The sequence below is a fragment of the Hylobates moloch genome, unplaced genomic scaffold (genome assembly GCF_009828535.3).
Source record: "Hylobates moloch isolate HMO894 unplaced genomic scaffold, HMol_V3 SCAFFOLD_1, whole genome shotgun sequence".
Lineage (NCBI taxonomy): Eukaryota > Metazoa > Chordata > Mammalia > Primates > Hylobatidae > Hylobates > Hylobates moloch.
In genome coordinates, this window is record NW_026652276.1 from 183,313,257 (window position 1) to 183,334,608 (window position 21,352).

General features: G+C 43.1%; 1 protein-coding gene and 1 long non-coding RNA gene across 5 annotated transcripts in view; one reads left to right on the top strand and one right to left on the bottom strand.

The window, feature by feature from the left end:
• Positions 1-21,352, top strand: part of GSAP (gamma-secretase activating protein) — a 99,685-nt gene that overhangs the window by 65,599 nt on the left and 12,734 nt on the right. For 2 of the 4 annotated variants that reach the window (XM_032761253.2, XM_032761254.2), the window contains exons 19-24: positions 1,026-1,079; positions 14,604-14,732; positions 15,571-15,629; positions 16,327-16,358; positions 18,690-18,751; positions 21,204-21,299. In XM_032761253.2, coding sequence (XP_032617144.1) covers positions 1,026-1,079; positions 14,604-14,732; positions 15,571-15,629; positions 16,327-16,358; positions 18,690-18,751; positions 21,204-21,299 — 432 coding nt within the window. The remainder of the gene's footprint in view (positions 1-1,025; positions 1,080-14,603; positions 14,733-15,570; positions 15,630-16,326; positions 16,359-18,689; positions 18,752-21,203; positions 21,300-21,352) is intronic. The other 2 variants (XM_032761255.2, XM_032761256.2) reach the window with 1 other exon arrangement.
• Positions 1-21,352, bottom strand: part of LOC131380800 (uncharacterized) — a 42,167-nt gene that overhangs the window by 3,928 nt on the left and 16,887 nt on the right. The window lies entirely within an intron of this gene.

A 21,352-nucleotide genomic window follows, 5' to 3' on the forward strand; every position in this document is an offset into this window, starting at 1 on the left:
TTTGACCAGATGAGAGGCTAATTACATAATTAACATACAGATAACACTTTTCAAAATAATAGTGAATAAAAGGCAATCTTGAAAGTTTATCCTTTTATTAAATTTCTGTTTTAATGCTCACTAGTTAGCAGAATGCTATCATTTGCCCTTCTTGAAAAGAATTGTTCACCTTTCAGATTTGCCATGATGATAGCACTGCAGAAACTCTTTTTTTTCTTTGGAGACGGAGTCTTGCTCTGTCGTCCAGTCTGGAGTGCAATGGTGCAATCTCAGCTCACTGCAACCTCCATCTCCCAGGTTCAAGTGATTCTCTGCCTCAGCCTCCTGAGTAGCTGGAAATACAGGCACCCGCCACCATGCCTGGCTAATTTTTTTTTTTTTTTTTTTTTTTTAGTAGAGCGGGGTTTCACCACGTTGGCCAGGCCGGTCTCAAACTCTTGATCTAAAGTGATCTGCCAGCCTTGGCCTCCCAAAGTTCTGGGATTACAGGTGCGAGCCACTGTGCCTGGCTGCTGCAGAAACTTTTTTATGGGGGGCTCCTACCTCTGCAATTACAGAGGACAATGAGGTACAGAAAAATTATCCAGTCAAGTCATGCAAGAATCCCGTTAGTCTTGGTTCCTTCTGGTGAGGTAGGAGCCAACTATAATACATTTAAGTGAAAGAAGAGAGAGGAAGGAGTATTGATAATGAAACATTTCCCCTTTATCATTACATTTGGTGCAAACATAATTTGCCTCATTTGTTCTTTAATAGAAATGTATAAAAAACCCTATTTGCTCTCTATTTCTTTGTAATAGTCTTTTCCTTTAATTTAGAGACCCTGTCACTTACTGTAATTGTGACTTTAAAGAATATGTCCCTTCCTGAGGCAAGAGATAAGCTATATTCACTTATTTAAAGTAGAAGTTAGAAACTGGAAGCTGCCCTCAGCTTCTGTCTGTGCAGAAAACACTCCCTGAAAGCTTGAGCTGGTGGTAGTTCATACACTGAGCAGCTGTGTGTGTGTTTTTTCCCCACTATAGGAAATTCCTGGAATAACTCTTGTGACAGAAGACATTGCATTGCCTCTTATGAAGGTAGGTCCCTTACAGCGAGAAACAAAAGTACAGACACATGACTAAAGCTCTGCTGCCTGAGTATTATGGTGGTTCCAAAAGGGATTGCAAATTGGCAGGGGAGGGGAGGGCAAGGCAGTAGGGTGGATTTTCTGGAGAATCCTTCCTACATGGGTGAATGATCACTGAGTATATAATGGCAATTCTCAGGAATGCTCTTTGAAGAAGGAAGTTTCCTGAAGATAGGAGAGAACTACAGTGCTCAACTTAAACCTTCCAGAACCAGCACTTGCCACTGTGCCTCAGACCAGGCTGTACTGGGGGAGGTCTTGTAGATGATCTTTGGAGAGGCTGGTAGCTGCTTTTACTTTATTTGCACTATTACTCCCTCAAAATGAGCTTGTGCGCACGCACACACACACACACACACACACACACACAGAATTTCCAGTCTTAAAACCATTAAGTAATGTGGGCTAGGATTATCTAATTTCCTTCTGGTTCTAAAAACAGCTTTTTTGTTTCTCAAGAGTGATCTGTATTGGCCCACTATGTGGTCTCCATCAACCTCTGAACATTAAGCTGTAGCTGTTAGTTTCTTTCTGCAACCTGGTGGCTTCACAATAGTTTTGGAGTACCATAGGAGAATGGGGTGGAGTGAGTAGAAAAGGATATGTATGTAGTTAAAACTAGGGGAAGTATTTTAGCACAGTTTCCTTGAAGCTCCTTTGTTGTTTTTGGCATTTAGCATTGCCTCCTGTTAATCATAGCTTGAGGTAGACTGGGAAATCTCAACTTCTGGCAGCAGGGAGCTCAGGGTGCTGACGCCTTTTATTTCCATTTGATTCTTTTGTATCTGTGAAGGGCAGGCCAGGCCTGGACAGCTGGGGGAAGGCTGTGGCGTTTGAGGTCACAGTGATTCACTGGGGGCAAGAGAGGGTAGATCGGGGGCCAGGTTAGTGGTTCTAGGTTTTGGTCCTAAGAAGAATCCCTTAAAAACAGACTGATGATCTGTGTTTCCAGGCAAAAGCATGGGACTGCTGTGAAGTCCTACTAACATGAAGACGAAGAGAAAAGGTTTTATTAATAGTTTAAAAGGTGTTTTAAAAGATTCCACCCTTTCATTTTATTTATTGTTTATTGTTTCTGCGTTTTCCACTAGTCTTACCAAATCCATAATGTGTTTTTATTTTATTTTTAGAGATGGGGTCTCCCTTTGTTGCCTAGGGTGGAGTGCAGTGGCATGATCATAGCTCACTATAATATCTAATTCCTGGGCTCAAGCAATCTTCCCGTCTCAGCCTCCTGAGTAGTTGGTACTACAGTCATGAGCCACCACATCCATCCAGTTTCTTATTTTTTCTTTTTCTGTTTTTTTTTTTTTTTTTTTTTTTGTAGAGATGGGGTCTTGCTATGTAGGATGATCTCAATCTACTGGCCTCAAGTCATCCTCCTGCCTTAGCCTCTTAGAGTGCTAGGATTATAGGTGTGACCCACCATGCCGGACCATAATTTTTTTTTTTTTTTTTTTTTTTTGAGACGGAGTCTTGCTCTGTCGCTCAGGCTGGAGTGCAGTGGCGCGATCTCGGCTCACTGCAAGCTCCGCCTCCCGGGTTCACGCCATTCTCCTGCCTCAGCCTCTCCGAGTAGCACAAACCAGTGAAGAAAAATTTTGAAAGAAATATCATCCATAATTCTACAGTTCCTAATGTACCAACTGTCTCTTCTCCCCCATCCCCTCTTGGCCTTTGTTATAGGTATGCATATTTTACCCAGTAGTAATTGTGATCTAGAGATATTAGATAAATTTTAGAAATTATATTATTGTAAACATTTTTTCATGTTGCTATGTAAACTTATAATTTCTAATGATTCCATAGGATTCCACTGGATGGCAGTGTCTTTTTGTTTTTATTATTTTAAATTAGTAAGTGTGTGAGGAAAAACTCTGTCCAAACTGTGTTTTCCCTCTCTGTCACACTGCAACAATAATCATCAACACACAAAAACACTTCTGTTACCAAATGTGTGGGAATTCTTCACGCACCAAGTAGCAGACACCAGCTGGGTGTCCTTTAATTCAGTTCTGACACTATCTATCCAGAGACAGTGTCAGTCCCACAGGTTGGGGGGCATAGTCCCCAAGACTACCCTCCACACCCCCAGATAACAGGTGCAAGTCCAGACCTCTGGAACTTCTGACCAACTGTCTTCAAGTTGGGGTTCCCACGGTACCTCTTTAGGTTTGATTAATTTGCTGGGGTGGCTCACAGAACTCAGGGAAACATGTTTACTGGCCTATTATTATAAAGTATATTGCAGAGGAAACAGATGAAGAGATGCATAGAGTGAGGTATGAGGGAAGGGACGTGGAGCTTCCATGCCCTCTTTGGATTCACCACCCTCCAGGAACCTCCACCTGTTCAGCTATGAGGAAGCATCCCCAACCCAGTCTCCTGGGATTTTTATGGAAGCATTCCTTCCCTCCAGGGTATGAGGCGGGACCCTCTTAGGGGAGGGTCTTAAGATCTGCAATCAGAGAAAGGTGGGGGTGGGGCAGGGGGGTGGTGGTGGGGAGTGGTGGAGGGGAGAGTCCTGCCTTAGGGCAGGTGAAAGGAAGGCAGGAGAGAGAGAGTTTCCTGAGACTAGTCCTGGTCCTGAAGCCTAAAACACGCGATATTATAACATCAGGCTGTAACAAAGGCTATGGGCATTATGAACCAGGAGTGGGTGGATGAAAATTAATACATACAAAACACCACAATAAGTATGTCATACTTTTTTTTTTCTTTTTTTGAGGTAGGGTCTTACTCTGTTGCCCAGGCTGGAGTGCAGTGACACAGTCACAGCTCACTGCAACCTTGAACTCCTGGGCTCAAGCAGTCCTCCTGCTTCAGCCTCCTGAGTAGCTAGGACTACACATTACATGTCATCATGTCTGGTTAATTAAAACTTTTTTTTTTTTTTTTTGGTAGAGACGGGTCTTACTATGTTGCCCAAGCTAGTTTTGAACTCCTAAGCTAAAGCCATCCTTTTAACTCGGCCTCCCAAAGTGTTGGTATTACATGTATGAACCACCATGCCCTGCTGGGTTGCAGTGCCTTAACTCAATTGTTCTTCTGTTTTTTGGACATTTAGTTTGTCCCTAGGCCCCATTAAAAAAATTTCTTTTTGCTATTAGAAATAATGTTCTAGTGAATTTTTTTTCTTTTTCGTTTTCTTTTTCTTTTTCTTTTTGAGATGGAGTCTCCTTCTTGTTGCCCAGGCTGGAGTGCTTTGGTGCGATCTCAGCTCACTGCAGCCTCTGCCTTCTGGGTTCAAGCGATTCTCCTGCCTCAGCGTCCTGAGTAGCTGGGATTACAGATGTGCACCACTATGCCTGGCTATTTTTTGCATTTTTAATAGAGGCGGGGTTTCATCATGTTGGTCAGGCTGGTCTCGAACTCCTGACCTCAAGTGATCTGCCCACCTCGGCCTCCCAAAGTGAATATTTTTATACATACAGTTTTTCTTTTGATCTATTCCCCTAAGGTTAAGAGCCCAGAAGTAACATTGGGTGAAAGGCTATGATGATTTTTATAGCATTTGATTCTTATTTTATGATAAATTGATATTCAGTGAAAGGGATGTCACGTGTGTCCATGTGAAGAGACCACCAAACAGGCTTTGTGTGAGCAATAGAGCTTTTTAATCACCTGGGTGCAGGTGGGCTGAGTCCGAAAAGAGTCAGCGAAGGGAGATAGGGGTTGGGGCCCTTTTATAGGATTTGGGTGGGTAGTGGAAAATTACAGTTAAAGGGGGTTTTCTCTTACAGGCAGGGGTGGGGGTCACAAGGTGCTCAGTGGGGGAGCTTCTGAGCCAGGAGAAGGAATTTCACAAGGTTAATCACTCAGTTAAGATAGGGCAGAAACAAATCACAATGGTGGAATGTCATCAGTTAAGGCGGGAACCGGCCATTTTCTCTTCTTTTGTGATTCTTCACTTCCTTCAGGCCATCTGGATGTGTACATGCAGGTCACAGGGGATATGATGGCTTAGCTTGGGCTCAGAGGCCTGACAAGGGATAATTTACATTTACAAGGGGTTTATGAGTTTACCAGTTTTACTATAACCTTATCAACAGTGTGTATTTTCATTTAAAAAGTTAAGTATAAAAGAGTGATGGAAAGGTCCTATTAACTTTTACCTATTAGGTTTTCTAAGAGTATGATTTAGCTTTGCTTATGAACAAAGTCGCTTCTTTTTTGCACTGGCTTGTTTGTTTTCCGTGTGTGGGTGTGTGTAAAATGGAGTATTTTATGTCCTCCATGTGTTTCTCTCCTCCTTTTACATTCCCTCTTTCTCCTCACGTTTTTCTCCTCTACCCGTAGCTTTCGTATTTGGCTGTGCAGACAGTTGTTTCCCATTCACCATTTCCACACATGCTTGGGGGCTCTTTTGGCTCCACATGTATTCATCTGCTAGTAGTTATTAATACTGAGGACAAGTATGAGGCACTGTAGATCTCTCTGTGACCCTCTGCACACAGCCATGATCCATCAAGCAAGGCAGAGGTGTATTGCTGGGACTAGCCCTGGACTCAGGAGAAGATAGTACTGGGTTTGGTTTGACCAACTCCACCTACCCCAAATGCTCAGCATGGGAGACTCTAATCAGGAGATTCTCATTCCCAGGACACTTGATTCTGCGATTTCTCATTTGTTTCCTCATCTCTGCTTGCATAATATCACTCACTCACTCCAAGCTGCTACCTTCACCTTTAACCTACTTCTACCCCAAGTCCCAACTTAATTATAGAGGGATGGAGCTGGTTGCATGAGCATGTCCCACCCTCAGCTCCTCTCTCCCTAGTCTCAGTTATGTGACTGTTCTTGCCATACTTAACCAATAGGAGGTGGCTCTGGACACTCATGACCTGAATCACAAATTACATAAGAGTGTGTGCTTGCTTCCACATTCTTTCTTTGAGGACCAAGGTACCCCTATTTACTCTGACCACACTTATTTCTTTTCTCCTTAGTAGATGAGTGCCCTGATAAGGAGTCAAGAGAGGAGAGGGGCGGGGGTGTGTGTGTGGGAACTGGATAGGTATGTTCCTCCTGTTCTCTCTGCATTCTGAAGCACTTCCTTTTAGTATAAAGTGGAACACTATACAGATGTTTAATAAATTGCAATATTGCTATGGTCTGAATGTTTACCTCCCTTCAGGATTCTTATGTTGAAGTCCTGACCCCGAAGGTGATGGTTTTAGGTGGTGGTGCCTTTGGGAGGTGATTAGTTCTGAGGGCAGAGCCCTGGTAGTTGCAGTTAGTGCCCTCATAGAAGAGACCCCACAGAGCCAACTTGCCCTCCCGCCACATGAGGTTACAGTGAACACATAGCAGTCTAGGAAGTGGGCCCTCATCAGACACCATATCTGACCACACCCTGATTTTGGGCACTCCAGTCTGAAGAACTGTGAGAAATAAATTTGTTGATAAGCCATCCAGTTTATGGTATTTTGGTATATCTGCTGTAACAGACTAAGACCTATATGAACATCTTGGGCAGGATAAACCAGTTAAATCAGAATATCTTCCCTAGAGAGACAAAGGACTTCCTCATCTTATAAATAGTTCTCAAAGTCATTTTAAAAACACTAAACAGGAAATATATTGAAACAAGGTGCTTACCTTAAAAGGAATGTCATTAAGAGTGTCCTTCCTAAGAATGATTTTATCCCTTTGTAAACTATGGATTGCTCTAGGGAAACGGCAACTTTCATAAAAGGCTAAAAATTGCCCTTGATTTTATTGTTATTTTTTAAAAATTTTGATTGATTGATTGATTGAGATAGGGTCTCCCTCTGTCACCCAGGCTGGAGTGCAGTGGTGCCATAGTGGCTCACTGCAGCCTCGACCTCCTGGGCGTAAGCAGTCCTCCCACTTTAGACTCCTAAGTAGTTGGGACCACAGGCACATGCCACCACGCCTGGCTAATTTTTGTTTGTTTGTTTCCTGTAGAGACAGAGTCTTGGTATGTTACTGGGGCTGATCTCAAACTCCTAGCCTCGAGGGATCATCCCACCTCAGCCTCCCAAAGTGCTGGGATTACACACATGAGCCACCACACCTGGCGTGCCCTTGGTTTTATGAGAAGAAAAACATTAAAACTATTCAACCACAGGAAGCATGTATGGATTTTTAAAAATGGAAAATAGCTTAAATATAAAGATAAAAGATGAGCATGCTACAAATGGAGAAATGGGATATTTTTACCACAGTCTTTAAGTTGGACATCTATAGTGCATTTCATCACTTGTTAGAGATTGTTGATTACCTGACTCAGAGACTGGGAAGGACAAAAACTTACTGCTCCTTTCTACTTATGGCCACTCAGATGTGAGGGTGTTACTGCCAATGTCTATCAGTGGTCTGATGCCCTTGAGCAACTGGGAGAAGGGTAGTTTATACCTGGGCTGCTCTCCATTCAGAGACTTGTTTATCTGCTTCTTCACTGGTGTTAAACTGTTTTAGGCTGGGTGCGGTGGCTCACACCTGTAATCCCAGCACTTTGGGAGGCTGAGGCGGGTGGATCACTTGGGGCCGGGAGTTCGAGACCAGCCTGGCCATCATGGTGAAACCCTGTCTCTCTACAGAAAATACAAAAATTAGCCAGGTGTGGTGGTGCACGCCTGTAACCCCCCTGCTACTCGGGAGGCTGAGAGGCAAGAGAATCCCTTGAACCTGGGAGGTGGAGGTTGCAGTGAGCCAAGATAGTGCCACTGCACTCCAGCTTGGCGACAGAGCAAGACTCCACCTCACAAACAAAACACAAAGTTTTAATTGGGCAGAGCATGAATGTAATTAATTGCTTAGTGAAACACAAAAGACCCCCACAATACAGACAACCATGATCACTTAAAAAGTTTTTTAGTGGTCTGAAGTAATGGTATAATTACAATATAATAGTTTACAATTTTAAAAAATTGTTGCTTTGACAAAGATGTAGCATCAATAGCAGTGTTAGTTGGTTATGTGGGAAATACTGATTTCCCAAATTTCAGTTTGCACATATTTTCTGGAACAGTTAATTATAGTGAGGCCAGTGGGTACCATAAACCTTAATTTTATGATGCAACGAAGAAATACTAATTAGAGGTAGATTAGCATAGATTAAAAAAATAAGATGATACTGGCTGGGCACGGTGGCTCATGCCTATAATCCCGTCACTTTGGGAGGCCTAGGTGGGTGGATCACCTGAGGTCAGGAGTTCGAGACTAGCTTAGCCAACACGGTGAAACCCATTTCTACTAAAAATACAAAAATTAGCTGGGCATGGTGGCAGGCGCCTGTAGTCCCAGCTATTCGGGAGGCTGAGGCAGGAGAATTGCTTGAACGTGGGAGGTGGTGGAAGTTGCAGTGAGCCAAGATTGCGCCATTGCACTCCAACCTGGGCGACAGAGGGAGACTCTGTCTCAAAAAACAAAAACAAAAGAGCTTGAGGCTAGTGATTTCATTCCTGTTGTTTCTGTAGCAATGGAGGTGTCTTCAGGCTACTTCCTAGTTGACGAAATTGAGGAACAGACCCAGGTTGGAGGATTCTTGTTTTTGTTCCTCTTCCACCACCTACTACACTGTGCTGGTCTTATTCATAGTTTTGGTTGGGGACAGGTGTTTTTCATTCTCAAGACTGAGAGGAGGGAAAGAGCTTAGCATTGACTTTCTCAGGGCATAAGCTGATTGTGAGATGGAATAGTTTAGAGCCATATTTAGTGATTTCATTTTTAGAAAAAAATCCAATCCATTAAAAATGGCTAATAGAACTACCCAGATGGGCAAGTAAGTGGAAATTTTTGCTAGATATTGGGGAAGAAGGAGCAAGTCCATTTATATTCAGGAGACCTTGAAATTGCAGCGTGCGTTTCCCTAAGTGGGCAGCCTCAGGAGTTCTGGTTACTTGCCCTGTGTATGAGTGTTCCTGTTTGGAGCATCTTAGTTTAGTGCCTTCCTAGCTTTATGTATACACAAATGTTTTCTATTTATTCTGTCAGTGCTTAGAGGTAGTGGGTCACTGTGTTTCTCTGGGTTGTAAGTAAAAGCTGATACTGAGATGGAATCCACTGAAGAGCCAAATTGGATGATGCTTTAGCTGTGTTAGTTGAGTCCTGGCACACAGAGGAAAGGGTTCTCTTTGAGTTGGCTGCCTTCTCTGTAAGAAGATGCTGGTTAATCAGCAGAAGTGGGACCAAAGCCAAAGGGCCTTTTAGAAATGAAAGGCAGATTTTTTTTCTGGCAGTAATTTGCAGATGAGCCAGTACCACAGAGCTTTTTGTTTGTTTGTTTTTGGATCAATTGGCAATCCAAATCATAAATGGGAAACAATTCCTTAATGTAACCCACTGGTTCTTTTGTTCAGTGAATAGTTGTGATGGGCTGTGTTTGGCAATTATTTCAGGTCATCCTAAGAGAAAAAACTCCCCTTTATGTAGGAAAATGCTTCCAGGTCATTCCTTGAGGATCTGATTGCTTTTAACATTGTCTCTCATTCAGGGGTATTTTTCTTTGCTTTGCTTTTTATGAGACAGTCTCATTCTGTCATCCAGGCTGGAATGCAGTGGCATGATCTTGGCTCACTGCAACGTCTGCCTCCCCAGGTTCAAGTGATCCATCTCAGCCTTCCAAGTAGCTGGGCCTACAGGCACACGCCACCATGCCCAGCTAATTTTTTGCGTTTTTAGTAGAGCCGGGTTTTCACCATGTTGCCCCGGCTGGTCTCCAACTTCTGAGCTCCAGTGATCCAACCATCTTGGCCTCCCAAAGTGCTGGGATTGCAGTGTGAGCCACTGCACCCGGCATGGGCATGTTTCTTTTTTGTGTGTGTGACAGAGTCTTGCTCTGTTGCCCAAGCTGGAGTGCAGTGGTGCGATCTTGGCTCACTGCAAGCTCCGCCTCCCGGGTTCACCCCATTCTCTTGCCTCAGCCTCCGGAGTAGCTGGGACTACAGGCGCCCGCCAGCACTCCTGGCTAATTTTTGTATTTTTAGTAGAGATGGGGGTTTCACTTTGTTACCTAGGAAGGTCTCGATCTCCTGACCTTGTGATCCACCCACCTCAGCCTCCCAAAGTGCTGGGATTACAGGCGTGAGCCACTGTGCCCGGCCGGGTATGTTTCTTATACAGCATTTTTGTGTTTTATTTTTAAAGATTTATTAGCTCTTTTCAAGTAGCTGGTAATGGGCTTCCTGGGCAGTGGTGGCTTTCATTTTGTGGTGCTGTTGTTCCTGATGAGTACAGTATTTGCTTTGTTGGATAAGTGCTAGCTGATTGACAGTGATTTTCTGTGCTCCCAGGTTCATCTTTTTAATTTTAAGTTCCAGGATACATGTGCAGGACATGCAGGTTTGTTACATAGGTAAACGTGTGCCATGGTGGTTTGCTGCACCTCTCAACCCATCACCTAGGTATTAAGCCCAGCATGCATTAGCTATTTATTCTGATGTCTTTATTTTGTCCTTCCCCCAACCCCCCAAAAGGCCCCAGTGTGTGTTGTTCCCCTCCTTGTGTCCATGTATTCTCATTGTTCAGCTCCCACTTATAAGTGAGAACATGTGGCATTTGGTTTTCTCTTCCTGTGTTAGTTTGCTGAGGATAATGGCTCCCAGCTCCATCTGTGTCCCTGCAAAGGACATGATCTTGTTCCTTTTTGTGGCTGCATAGTATTCCATGGTGTATATGTACCACATTTTCTTGATTCAGTCTATGATTAATGGGCATTTGGATTGATTCCATTTCTTTGCTATTGTGAATAGTGCTGCAGTGAACATACATGTGCATGTAGCTTTATAATAGGATTTGTATTCCTTTGGGTATACACCCAGCAATGGGATTGCTGGGTCAAATGGTATAATACTTCCGGTTCTAGGTCTTTGAGGAATCGCCATACTGTCCTCCACAATGGTTGAACTAGTTTACATTCCCACCAACAGTGTAAAAGCATTTCCATTTCTCCACAGCCTCACCAGCATCTGTTGTTTCTTGACCAGGCTCATCCTAGAGCTTAGTGGTGCGACGGCGTGTCTTGGCTCTTGGGATTGTGCAGATTCAACTCTCCCTTCCCCTCCCCTCCATTCTGGGTTACAACATCTAAAACGTTATGTGCGAGATCCTTTATTCTCTGGGATAATGAGCATGCTGGTGTCACCTTGGCATTCAGAATCCCTCAAAGATTTGGCCCTAACTACCTCTTTAACTATATCTCCTATTTTAAAACCACACAATCAGAAGTCTTTAGACAGCTGGTGATTTATATAGCCTTTAATCTAGAGGTGTATAGACTGAGTAAAGTGTTTGAGGGTGGGGTGCCCGGGATTACTTGAACATGCTGACTGTTCTCAGTCCTGGCTGAACATTAGGATCACTTGGGGGAACATGTAAAACTCATAAGGCTCAGGCACACCCCAAGCCAATTAAATCTAATGGGGGATGGGACCCAGGTGGTTCCAATGGGCAGCTGAGGCTGGGAGTTGCACATGCTGGAGGCTATTGTCTTCACCATAGAGAATGAAGTGCTGTTGACTGGAATGCTCTGGCTCAGATCTGAGCCCCGAATCCATCTTCTAGTCTCTGTCTTTGCTCACACCCTAAGAGTCCCACCTGGAACATCCTTTCCTTGTCCTTCACTGACTCAAATCCATTTCCCTCCCCTGTTCCGTGTCTGTTTTCCAGGTTTCCAAATAGACTTTCCAATTTAGAATTATCTCCGTGCATTTCTTTTTTTTGGAGACAGTCTCGCTCTGTTGCCAGGCTGGAGTGCAGTGGCGCCATCTCGGCTCGCTGCAACCTCCGCCTCCCGGGTTCAAGTGATTCTCCTGCCTCAGCCTCCCAAGTAGCTGGGACTACAGGTGCATGCGACCACACCCAGCTAATTTTTGTATTTTTAGTAGAAATAGGGTTTCATCATGTTGGCCGGGATGGTCTTGATCTCTTGACCTTGTGATCCGCCTGCCCCCGTCTTCCAAAATGCTGGGATTACAGGCATGACCCATCACACCTGGCTGCATTTCTTAACTGAAAAAAGTTATATCACTTCTCTAGTGGATACCAAATAGTGAAATATATAGATTTTTCTGTATCATCTTAATATCTGTAAGATATTATAGATATATCTAATATCTGTATTAGGCCAGTGACCCCCCTCCTGAAAAACATGTAAGTTCATGTGAAAATATTTTTGGGATGTTTGGCTAACAATATTTCTTACTTAAGTGTAAGTTTAAATTTTTGTTTTATTTTAAATTCAGATCCTTTTTCTTCTAACTCTAGTCATTTTAGGCCATGGATTTCTTTGAAAATCTGGTGCAAGCTATAGACCATCTCCCCAGAAGAGCGCTCATACAAACACATGCTCTATTTTACATTCAGGCAGTGGGTGCTGGAGCCCCTGGAAAGCCTGTCCACGGACATGTGGCAAGCTCTGTTTGATCTGTTTCTTCTTAGCAGACAGATGGCTATGCTAATTAGCCTGATTTGATAATTCCACAATGTATGCATGTATTGAAACACCACATTGCAGCCCATAAATATATACAATTATTTGTTAATTTAAAATAAAACAAAACTATGAAAAATGTGCCTACCTCCCCAAAAGGTTATGAGGAAAGGGATTTTTTAAATGGAGTGAGAAGGAAGGTAATTTGGGAGAGATCTTTTCTTAGGAGCTGCAGTGAGTGGGGACTTGTAACAACAGGATAGCATTTGACTTGAGGGGATGGGGCCAGATGACAGGTAGAGGGCATCTGAGTTTCTCCCCTCCCATATCCTGTCCTGGGCAAGGTCTGGGTGAACTGTGTGGGTGGGACAAGCAGGAGGAATTAATAGCTCAACTGAACACTAGATGTCACCACAACACCAATTAGTTTTCTGGCTTTTGGCTCTCCTGTGCCTGAGCCCAGATTAGGACAGCAAGAAAGCTTTAGAGACTTCCAGTCAGGGACCTAATTCTGTCAAACATCTGCAGGATTTGTCTTGTCTTTTTTTTTTTTTTTTTTCTTAAATACAAAGAAGACCCAAAGGGTGGATAAGTATACATTCATTATAAATAAATGGAAAAGGAAAGAAAAGACTAGTGAGGTGAGTCAAGTGAGGAGTGGGATCTGATTCATGTTTTCCCCTGGACATGAGACTTTCTTGGGAAGAGTTTTTCTGTCTCTGGGAGGAGGGATGTTGGCTGGATAGGCATTTCAGGCTTCTGAAAGAGCAAGTTTTAATATTATGTTACTTACTTTACTGATACTCCAAAATACATTTCAAACCAATTATGACTGTCTTTAGATTAAAAATGGTAATAACATGCTATAATTTAACATGAGGGCATTTTTCTTGATTGAGGTGTTTTTTTGTTTGTTTGTTTGTTTTTAAGTTTTCTTATTTTTCTTGCAGTTCAGCCAAGTCTGTCACCTTGGCAGGCAATAGTTCACTTAGTTTTATGACCACACAGTACATCTCTGGCCCCAGTCAAATCATTTGTAAATGCACGTATTTTGGCAAAAAGTATCGTAAGTCTACCTTTATTGGTTTAAAACCAAGTTGTGTCAGAATATCCTTCAACACTAAGAATGTATTTTTTTATCTTTATTTTTTTGAGACAGAGTCTCGCTCTGTCACCCAGGCTGGAGTGCAGTGGCGTGATCTCTGCTCACTGCTAGCTCCACCTCCTGGGTTCATGCCACTCTCCTGCCTCAGCCTCCCGAATAGCTGGGACTACAAGTGCCCACCACCGCACCTGGCTAACTTTTTGTATTTTTAGTAGAGATGGGGTTTCACTGTGGTCTCGATCTCCTGACCTCGTGATCTGCCCACCTCAGCCTCCCAAAGTGCTGGGATTACAGGCGTGAGCCACCGCGCCTGGCCAACACTAAGAATGTATTAACATTGCATTTTATTATTTAAAAATGAATATAATGGATATATTCTTGCTTCAGGGTAGTACAATTATATCAATAATTCAAAGATCTAGATAGAATGCTGACTAATTCTGTTTTGGTGTATGTGACAATATAAAATTAGTTCATTTCACCTTTTTTTGATTCCTAGGTTTTGAAAAATGTCCTTGGCAGTAAATAAGTTTAGCAGGAAAGTACGCCTACTCCATTTATCCAAATGTTAATGAACTTTGTCTTAGTGAACATGGCACTGTTGACACCACCTAAGTCATAAAAAACGGGTCTCAAGGGAGGAAATGACTCAATGTGTTTAATACAGGTTTCCCTGCTAAGCCTCAATCTGGGGAAGTCCTGTTAGTTTTGGGAAGTGAGCAGCAGTTCTTTATGTGGTTTAAAAAAACAAACAAGAAAACAAAAAAGACAGAAAATGAAGTGGGGAAACAAGATTCTTTAAGTCTATTTTAGAATCCCTATTGGGTCTAGAATACCATCCTCTGTACAAAGTATTCACCCAGAAATGTGGGCCGTGAGAGCTCAGGAAATAAGGCTTGCGTGATACTCACTGGGTGGTTTGGGCCACTGGGCCTGCCTCTGAAGGCCACTGATGTTTTTGTCTCCTACAGGTGCTCAGCTTTAAGGGCTACTGGGAAAAACTGAACTCCAACCTAGAATATGTTAAGTACGCCAAGCCACACTTCCACTATAACAACAGCGTGGTCAGGAGAGAGTGGCACAACCTGATCTCTGAAGAGGTATGAGTGGGTCAGTGAGAACAAAGCCAGCAGCCAGGCATAGTGGACTGGATCCAGGTGATGTCTTTAAATCATAAGGCTGGCTTCCATGTAGCACTCTTCCCAATTGCCAGGGACTTGAACATTGTCATTACTGATCTCAATAGGCAGAGATGCTTCTATGATCTCTGTTCTCCTGGGGAGGAAACTGAAAAGCAGAAAGTTTAAGGGACATGCAGCACATTCATAGTAGAAGTATGATTAATATCCATGTCTCAGATGTGTTCTCAGGTTACTTATGCAGTTAAAAATTGATATTAAAAAATCTAGGTGTTTCCAAATTAGTGGTCATTAGGGGTTGGGGTAGTTGGAGGGAGAATAGTGGATGTGACTCACTGTCCAGGGGTGACCCAGGGAAATCTTTGGGGGTGTTCGAAGAGTTCTGTATATTGATTGTGGTGGTACATTGTGGGACATGAATCTAAACATGATGACATAGAACGACACACACACATTGTGCCAGTGTCAATTTTTGATTTTGATATTGTGCTCTAGTTAGGTAAGATACAAGCACTGAGGAGACTGGGTGGAGGGTACATTGGATGTCTCTCTAGTATTGCTGCACGTAGATTAGTGTTGTTGTATATAGTATATAGTTGACTCGCAGTTTCCTGTGAATCTGTAATTGTTTCAGAATAAAATGTTTCTTAAAAGTTTAAAAAAAACTAGGTGTTCTGATTACCTGGAAAGTGTATTTCTTCTCTCTGATGCTCTTAACTGTATTGCATTATATCCTTGATGTGAAAAGTCACCAATAAAATTTTTACCTTCCACACTCCTGACATGTTCTCACTCCTAGAAAACAGGAAAACGAAGGTCCACGGCATACGTGAGGAATATTCTTGATAATGCAGTAAAGTAAGTGAAATTAGAGGTTATCGTATCTAAGATGGTTAACATTTACAATTACTTTGTTTTGTTGGCTACCTTTTATAGAAGTAGTTTACATTTGTTGCATATCCCCAGCAAAATAATATTGTCAGCTTCACGAATGCAGCCACTTGGACCCTATTCTAGAATTTGGTGCTGGAATTTCTAGTGGGAAAATCTCATATGTTGAACCTTATAGACTTGTAACCTGCGGATAGATGTTTACAATGGATAATTGGTAAAGAAATTTCCTATTAGTGAGCATTTTAGGAGAGAAAGGCAAATAGTAGGTTGATTTTTTTTTTTTTTAAGTGTCAGTGGGCTAGTGAGCTTGCTCTTATTTTGAAAGCCTATTTTCTGGATATATGAGTCATCTCAGAGTACTAAAAGTATAGGCCCCATTCCAACCTCTGTTCTATTTTCTGTCCCCATTATTTTCAATAACTGAGAGCTACAATTGTTCTAAATTATTGCCATTGTTGGCACTAAAGGGTTTTGAGATTTTTTAATTGCCTAATGTGGCTTTCACTACCATTGATCAAAGTTTTTGAGGTTTTCAGCAGCCTGAGAATAGTTTCTATGGTGGTTTTTATGAATTTTTAAAGGAGGATATCTTTGTATGATGTGGCTTTAAATTTTTTAAAAGCAATGCTGTCTGTGAATAACATGGCTGATTTCTTCGTAGGGTGATTTCTAACCTAGAAGCAAGAAATTTGGGTAAGAAAAGATGTGTAATAAAGTCTTCTGGGTTCCAGTCAGTGTTTTGTTTGTAGCACTGTTCTTCCTACCACTGTGGGTTGGCAAGAAAATCACTTCCAGTAGTGTGGTGCAGGCAGCACCTTTTAATATCTTGCTGTTAGAGTGGCCGCACGGCTCTTCCCATGTCTGTCTAGGCACCAGGACCTCCGGGGACAGCTGCTGAATGTGCTTTTGCTGTGGGAGTCCCTGGGTGATGGCCTTGCAGTTCTCCTTATTTCCTGTCATACGGAGCTGCCCTCTGGCTGTGCGCACAGGGTGCATTTTGGCATTTCCCTTGGCTTGGTGCTGCTTGCTTTCTAGCTGTCTGATCCTACTGGGTCTTGCCTTGTATGTGCCTCTCATTTGGGTTAAAAATTGGGCACACAGGTCCTAGAGGCATAAAGATGAGGAGCTTCCAGGTAAGCAGTGTGGTTCTGGGGGAAAGAGCACAGGCTTGAGAGCTAGACAGAGCTGGACTTATATTCCAGCATGGCCTCTTGAGAAGCATGTGCTCCTGGGCAAGTCACTTACCCATTTGTGCACTGTCCTCAGGGGAGTGAGGAGAAAATGAGACTAACTGGGGCAATGCAGATAGCACCTAGCATAGTGCTTAGCACATAGGGGTACCTGAGGTGGCTGCTTTATTCCTTAGTGTGTAAGGAAGAAATGTTAACATGTGGCTTCTAAACCAAATGACAGGTATTATATAATCCATAGGTGCAGGGAGTGAGAGGATAGGTCAGGAGCGGGGATGGCTGGAGGAGGGAGGGAGGTTGGAAGAGGCTCCCCCAGAGGGCTGACAGGTGAGTTAAGTCTTGATAAACAAAGGGGACTTGGCCAAGTGAAACCAGGGGAAGGGAATGCTGAGCATATTCAGGCACAGGCTTATTTGTAGTTGCCAGAAGAACACTTTCTTGCCTCATGAAGGTCAGCCTTCATTAAATAAGCTTTTGTTTTTATATCCCACTCCTGTTTTATGGGCTTGGATGTTGGGTGATTCTAATGGAAACTATTTTATACAGTGCATTGCTGCACCTCCTCCAGCTGTGTACACAGCACAGTGAACTGTGACAGTACACTTGTCATCCAGCTTACGCTGACAGAGCCTGGGCTCAGTGACCAGCGCGGGAGGAACCAGCCTCTGCCTTACCAGGCCATCGGTGCCTGAAGCCAGGGGATCTGCCCTGCCAGACAGGGGCATGCATGTGTGTGTTTCAGGCTTATCATCCTTGCATTGCTGGGGGTTTTGCAACACGGGGAATGTTGCTGGTCTGGTTGAGGTTTCTGTCGTGCCACCCCTCCTGCCCTGCTTATGGAGCTACTCTATGTGTCAGGGCCATTTGCATCCTGTTACTAGTCAGTCTCTCTTAACACGCTTTAGGAAACTCTTCCCTTTCCTCGCACGTGCTTTGCGTATACTAGTTCCCCATAAAGAATGTCACGGCCTGAAACAGAACATTCTGTGAAATGCAGGGCTGTTGGATTCACATGTTAAATTGTTTCATCTCAATCACGAGGGTTGTGTAGGATCCAGGGAAGATTTATCCCGGGGGTCAAGAGATATCGATGCCCTCCCAGAAGGAGTTGCCAGCCCACTGAGCAGAGTGGTTCTGCCTTCTTGCCTGGCACTGGATCTCAAGTATTTAAGAAGAAAAGAATGGAATACAAAGATGTTAGAAGCGCTTTGGGGCAGATTTTCCAGCAAGACTGGGTTTGGCTGCCCCTAGAGCCACTACACTGTAGTGTGCATTGAAAATCATGGTGGAGAAAGTACCATTTGATTTAACATATCACTTTTCCACCTTTTCCTAGCTACCTTTGTAGTCTGATAACTTGTGCCAGTTAGTATTATTTGCTGCAGTCATTGACTGGCCCACTCAGCTCAGTAACTCCCAAGGCTACTGAACTACAGGGTTCAGAAAGTAGAAGGGAGCCATAAAGTCCTTCCACTGAGCCGTGTTCCCTCAGTTTATGACCCCAGAAGGGTTAAGAGAAGGCCCAAGTCCCTCTGTTTCCAGTGGAGCAGAGGTTCTTAGCAGTGAGTTTTACTGTTGAACAAAAATCCAAAGCTAGAGCCTACTGGGGTTGAGGAATGTGTTGTTTTCTTCCTTTCTCGGTCATTCCCTGTTTCACACGGCTCTGATAAGTTCACCTTGTAGGACTACGTCACACTTAGGTAATGAAAAATTTTCATCCTGTGTTATGTTTTCTCAGTGACTCAGAGAAGGGAAACCCAGGCTGATTCTTCTTCCTTCTAACCCATCTCCTGAAAACTGCTCAGAGTCTAACTATTGCTCTGTTTCATTTCAGGGCCAAGATTAACACCCCTCCTGCAGGAGGAAGACAGCCACCAGCGGCTGCTCATGGGGCTGGTAAGTGGTACGTGGGTTCTTTAGGGGCTGGCAAACGAGGGACCATAAGACAAGGGGAAAGGGTTACGGGGGCTTCTCATTCTGATCTTATTCTTTATTCTTTGCACAAGTATGTTTTGCCAGCATTATGGACCCTGTGTGCCCAGTGGTAAGCAACCCATATGATTTCTGCCGTCTTGGAATATGTAGTCAAAGGGGGAAGACGCACATGAATCACACAAATACATATGTAATTTACAAACCATGATAAGGAGTTTATAGCGTTGAGAGTGCTTTAAAAAAGGAAAGAGTTGCATCTTTGTGGCATTTGTATTTGGGGTTTCAAATACAACAGAACAGGCTGGGCACGGTGGCTCATGCCTGTAATCCCAGCACTTTGGGAGGCCAAGGCAGGCGAATCACCTGAAGTCAGAAGTTTGAGACCAGCCTGGCCAACATGGTGAAACCCTGTCTCTACTAAAAATACAAAAATTAGCTGGGCATGATGGTGCACACCTGTAATCTCAGCTGCTCAGGAGGCTGAGGCAGGAGAATCACTTGAACCCAGGAAGTGGAGGTTGCAGTGAGCCAAGATTGCGCCACTGCCCTCTATCCTGGGCGACAGAGGGGGACTCCGTCTCAAAAAAACAGAACAACAACAAAAAAACAACAGAACAAAGTACTTTTTCTCAAGAAGTCATAATACTAGGATGGCCAAAGAAATATAAATCAAAATAAATTAATTGAAAAGCAGAATTTGTAAATAAATCCAAAACCTTTAAAAAGCTGATTAAAGAGACATCTGGAAAGTCTAATAACATTTTTAATACCATGTGTACTTAAGAATGGGATAATCTATTTATTAGTTGAGGTTTGATTTTCAAGTTTTCTGCCTTTATTGCAGTCATTAGTGTTGTTTCTGCATAATATATTTGAATTTCTACAGTAAGGTTTGAGTTTCATAGTTTTTAATAGGAGAGGTTAGTTTAGATAAGGCAACAATAGTAAAAGAAAAATCTCACATATACAAGAAGGAAATAATTATAGTACTTTTATAAAATTAAATATTGTGCAGCCATTAAAATAGTATGGCAAACATGGCTGGGCACTGTAGCTCACACCTGTTATCCCAGCACTTTGGGAGGCCGAGGCGGGTGGATCACCTGAGGTCAGGAGTTCGAGACCAGCCTGGTCAACATGGTGAAACCCCGTTTCTACTAAAAATACAACAATTAGCTGGGCGTGGTAGCACGTGCCTGTAATCTCAGCTACCGGGAGGCTGAGGCATGAGAATCGCTTGAACCCAGGAGGTGGAGGTTGCAGTGAGCTGAGATCGTATCACTGCACTCCAGCCTGGGTGACAGAGCAAAAAAAAAAAAAAGTATGGCAAACAATGTTTATACGACAAACACACAACATTAGAATGGGTGTGCACACCAGGAAAAAGAAAAAAATAACCTCCAATTGTTAATGTGGGTGGTAGGATTATGGGTGATTTTAATTTTTATCTTCATGGAAAAATTGAAAAGCACAAAGAAGTATGCACTATGTATTACATAGAAAGCATCTGTTTTTTAAAGCCAAATTAATTGGCACATGCATGAGACTGAATTGAAATAAGATACCATTATGTCTTGGCCCTGAAGGTTGTGGACTTGGTTTTACTCGGGGTATTGTAATGTGAATCTGCTAAAATAGAAGATGTGTGCATGGGTGATATAAGCTGTACAACTCCCTTGGGCTGTTTATTGGCACAAACATGGCCCTGGCATCCTGCTCTTGCTGAGCGTGTTGTCTAGGCAAAAGAGAAAGGAGGGAGGAGGAGAGAGAAAAGCAAAAGGTGGGGAGGGCTGGGAATGCTAATGGTTGGGGGAGTGGCGAGGCCCAAGGATGATCATACAAAGCGAGTATAGAAACAAACCTATTTGGAGGCACCAGAATGAATATTTCATAAACTTTGCATGTCAAGGGGCTGTGTTGAGTGTCTGTGGCCACTGTGTAGAGGGAAGTACCTGATTATTTCCCTTTTACTCCTGCTTCTGTCCTTCTAAAACACCCAAAACTGTTGCCCCCATTGGCTCAGTCATTCTATGTATAGAGTTGTTCCTGTTAATCCCCCAGGACTCTAGGAGAAGTAGACTTTAATCCTTTGGTAGATCCCAAAGCCTGTGACTTCTAAGTTGGTGACTTTCACTGTCTTCTTTGGAGGATTCTCGTCAGAGTTAGAACCTTACTCGCAGTTGCTCACGGGGCTTTGGGTGAATCATAAGTAATTCCTTTTGAGGCAAATGTTGGGGACCCCTTATTTATGCTTACCAGAGAAATATTGAGAGTTATGCATTTCCATTGATGGGACCTTCAGATCCAATATTTTTTATATTGATAAAGAATGTTAATAAGTGGATCTAATTCAAACCAGTTGCAGGTATGAGTGGGTAGGCTGTGACTTATCTAATGCATATCCTGTTTTCAGATGGTGTCTGAGCTAAAAGACCATTTTTTGAGACACCTACAGGGTGTAGAAAAGAAGAAAATCGAACAAATGGTTCTGGACTACATTTCAAAACTGGTTGGTCTTGCTTTTTATTCTCCTCATATGCCCCTTCACCCCACTCCCCATAT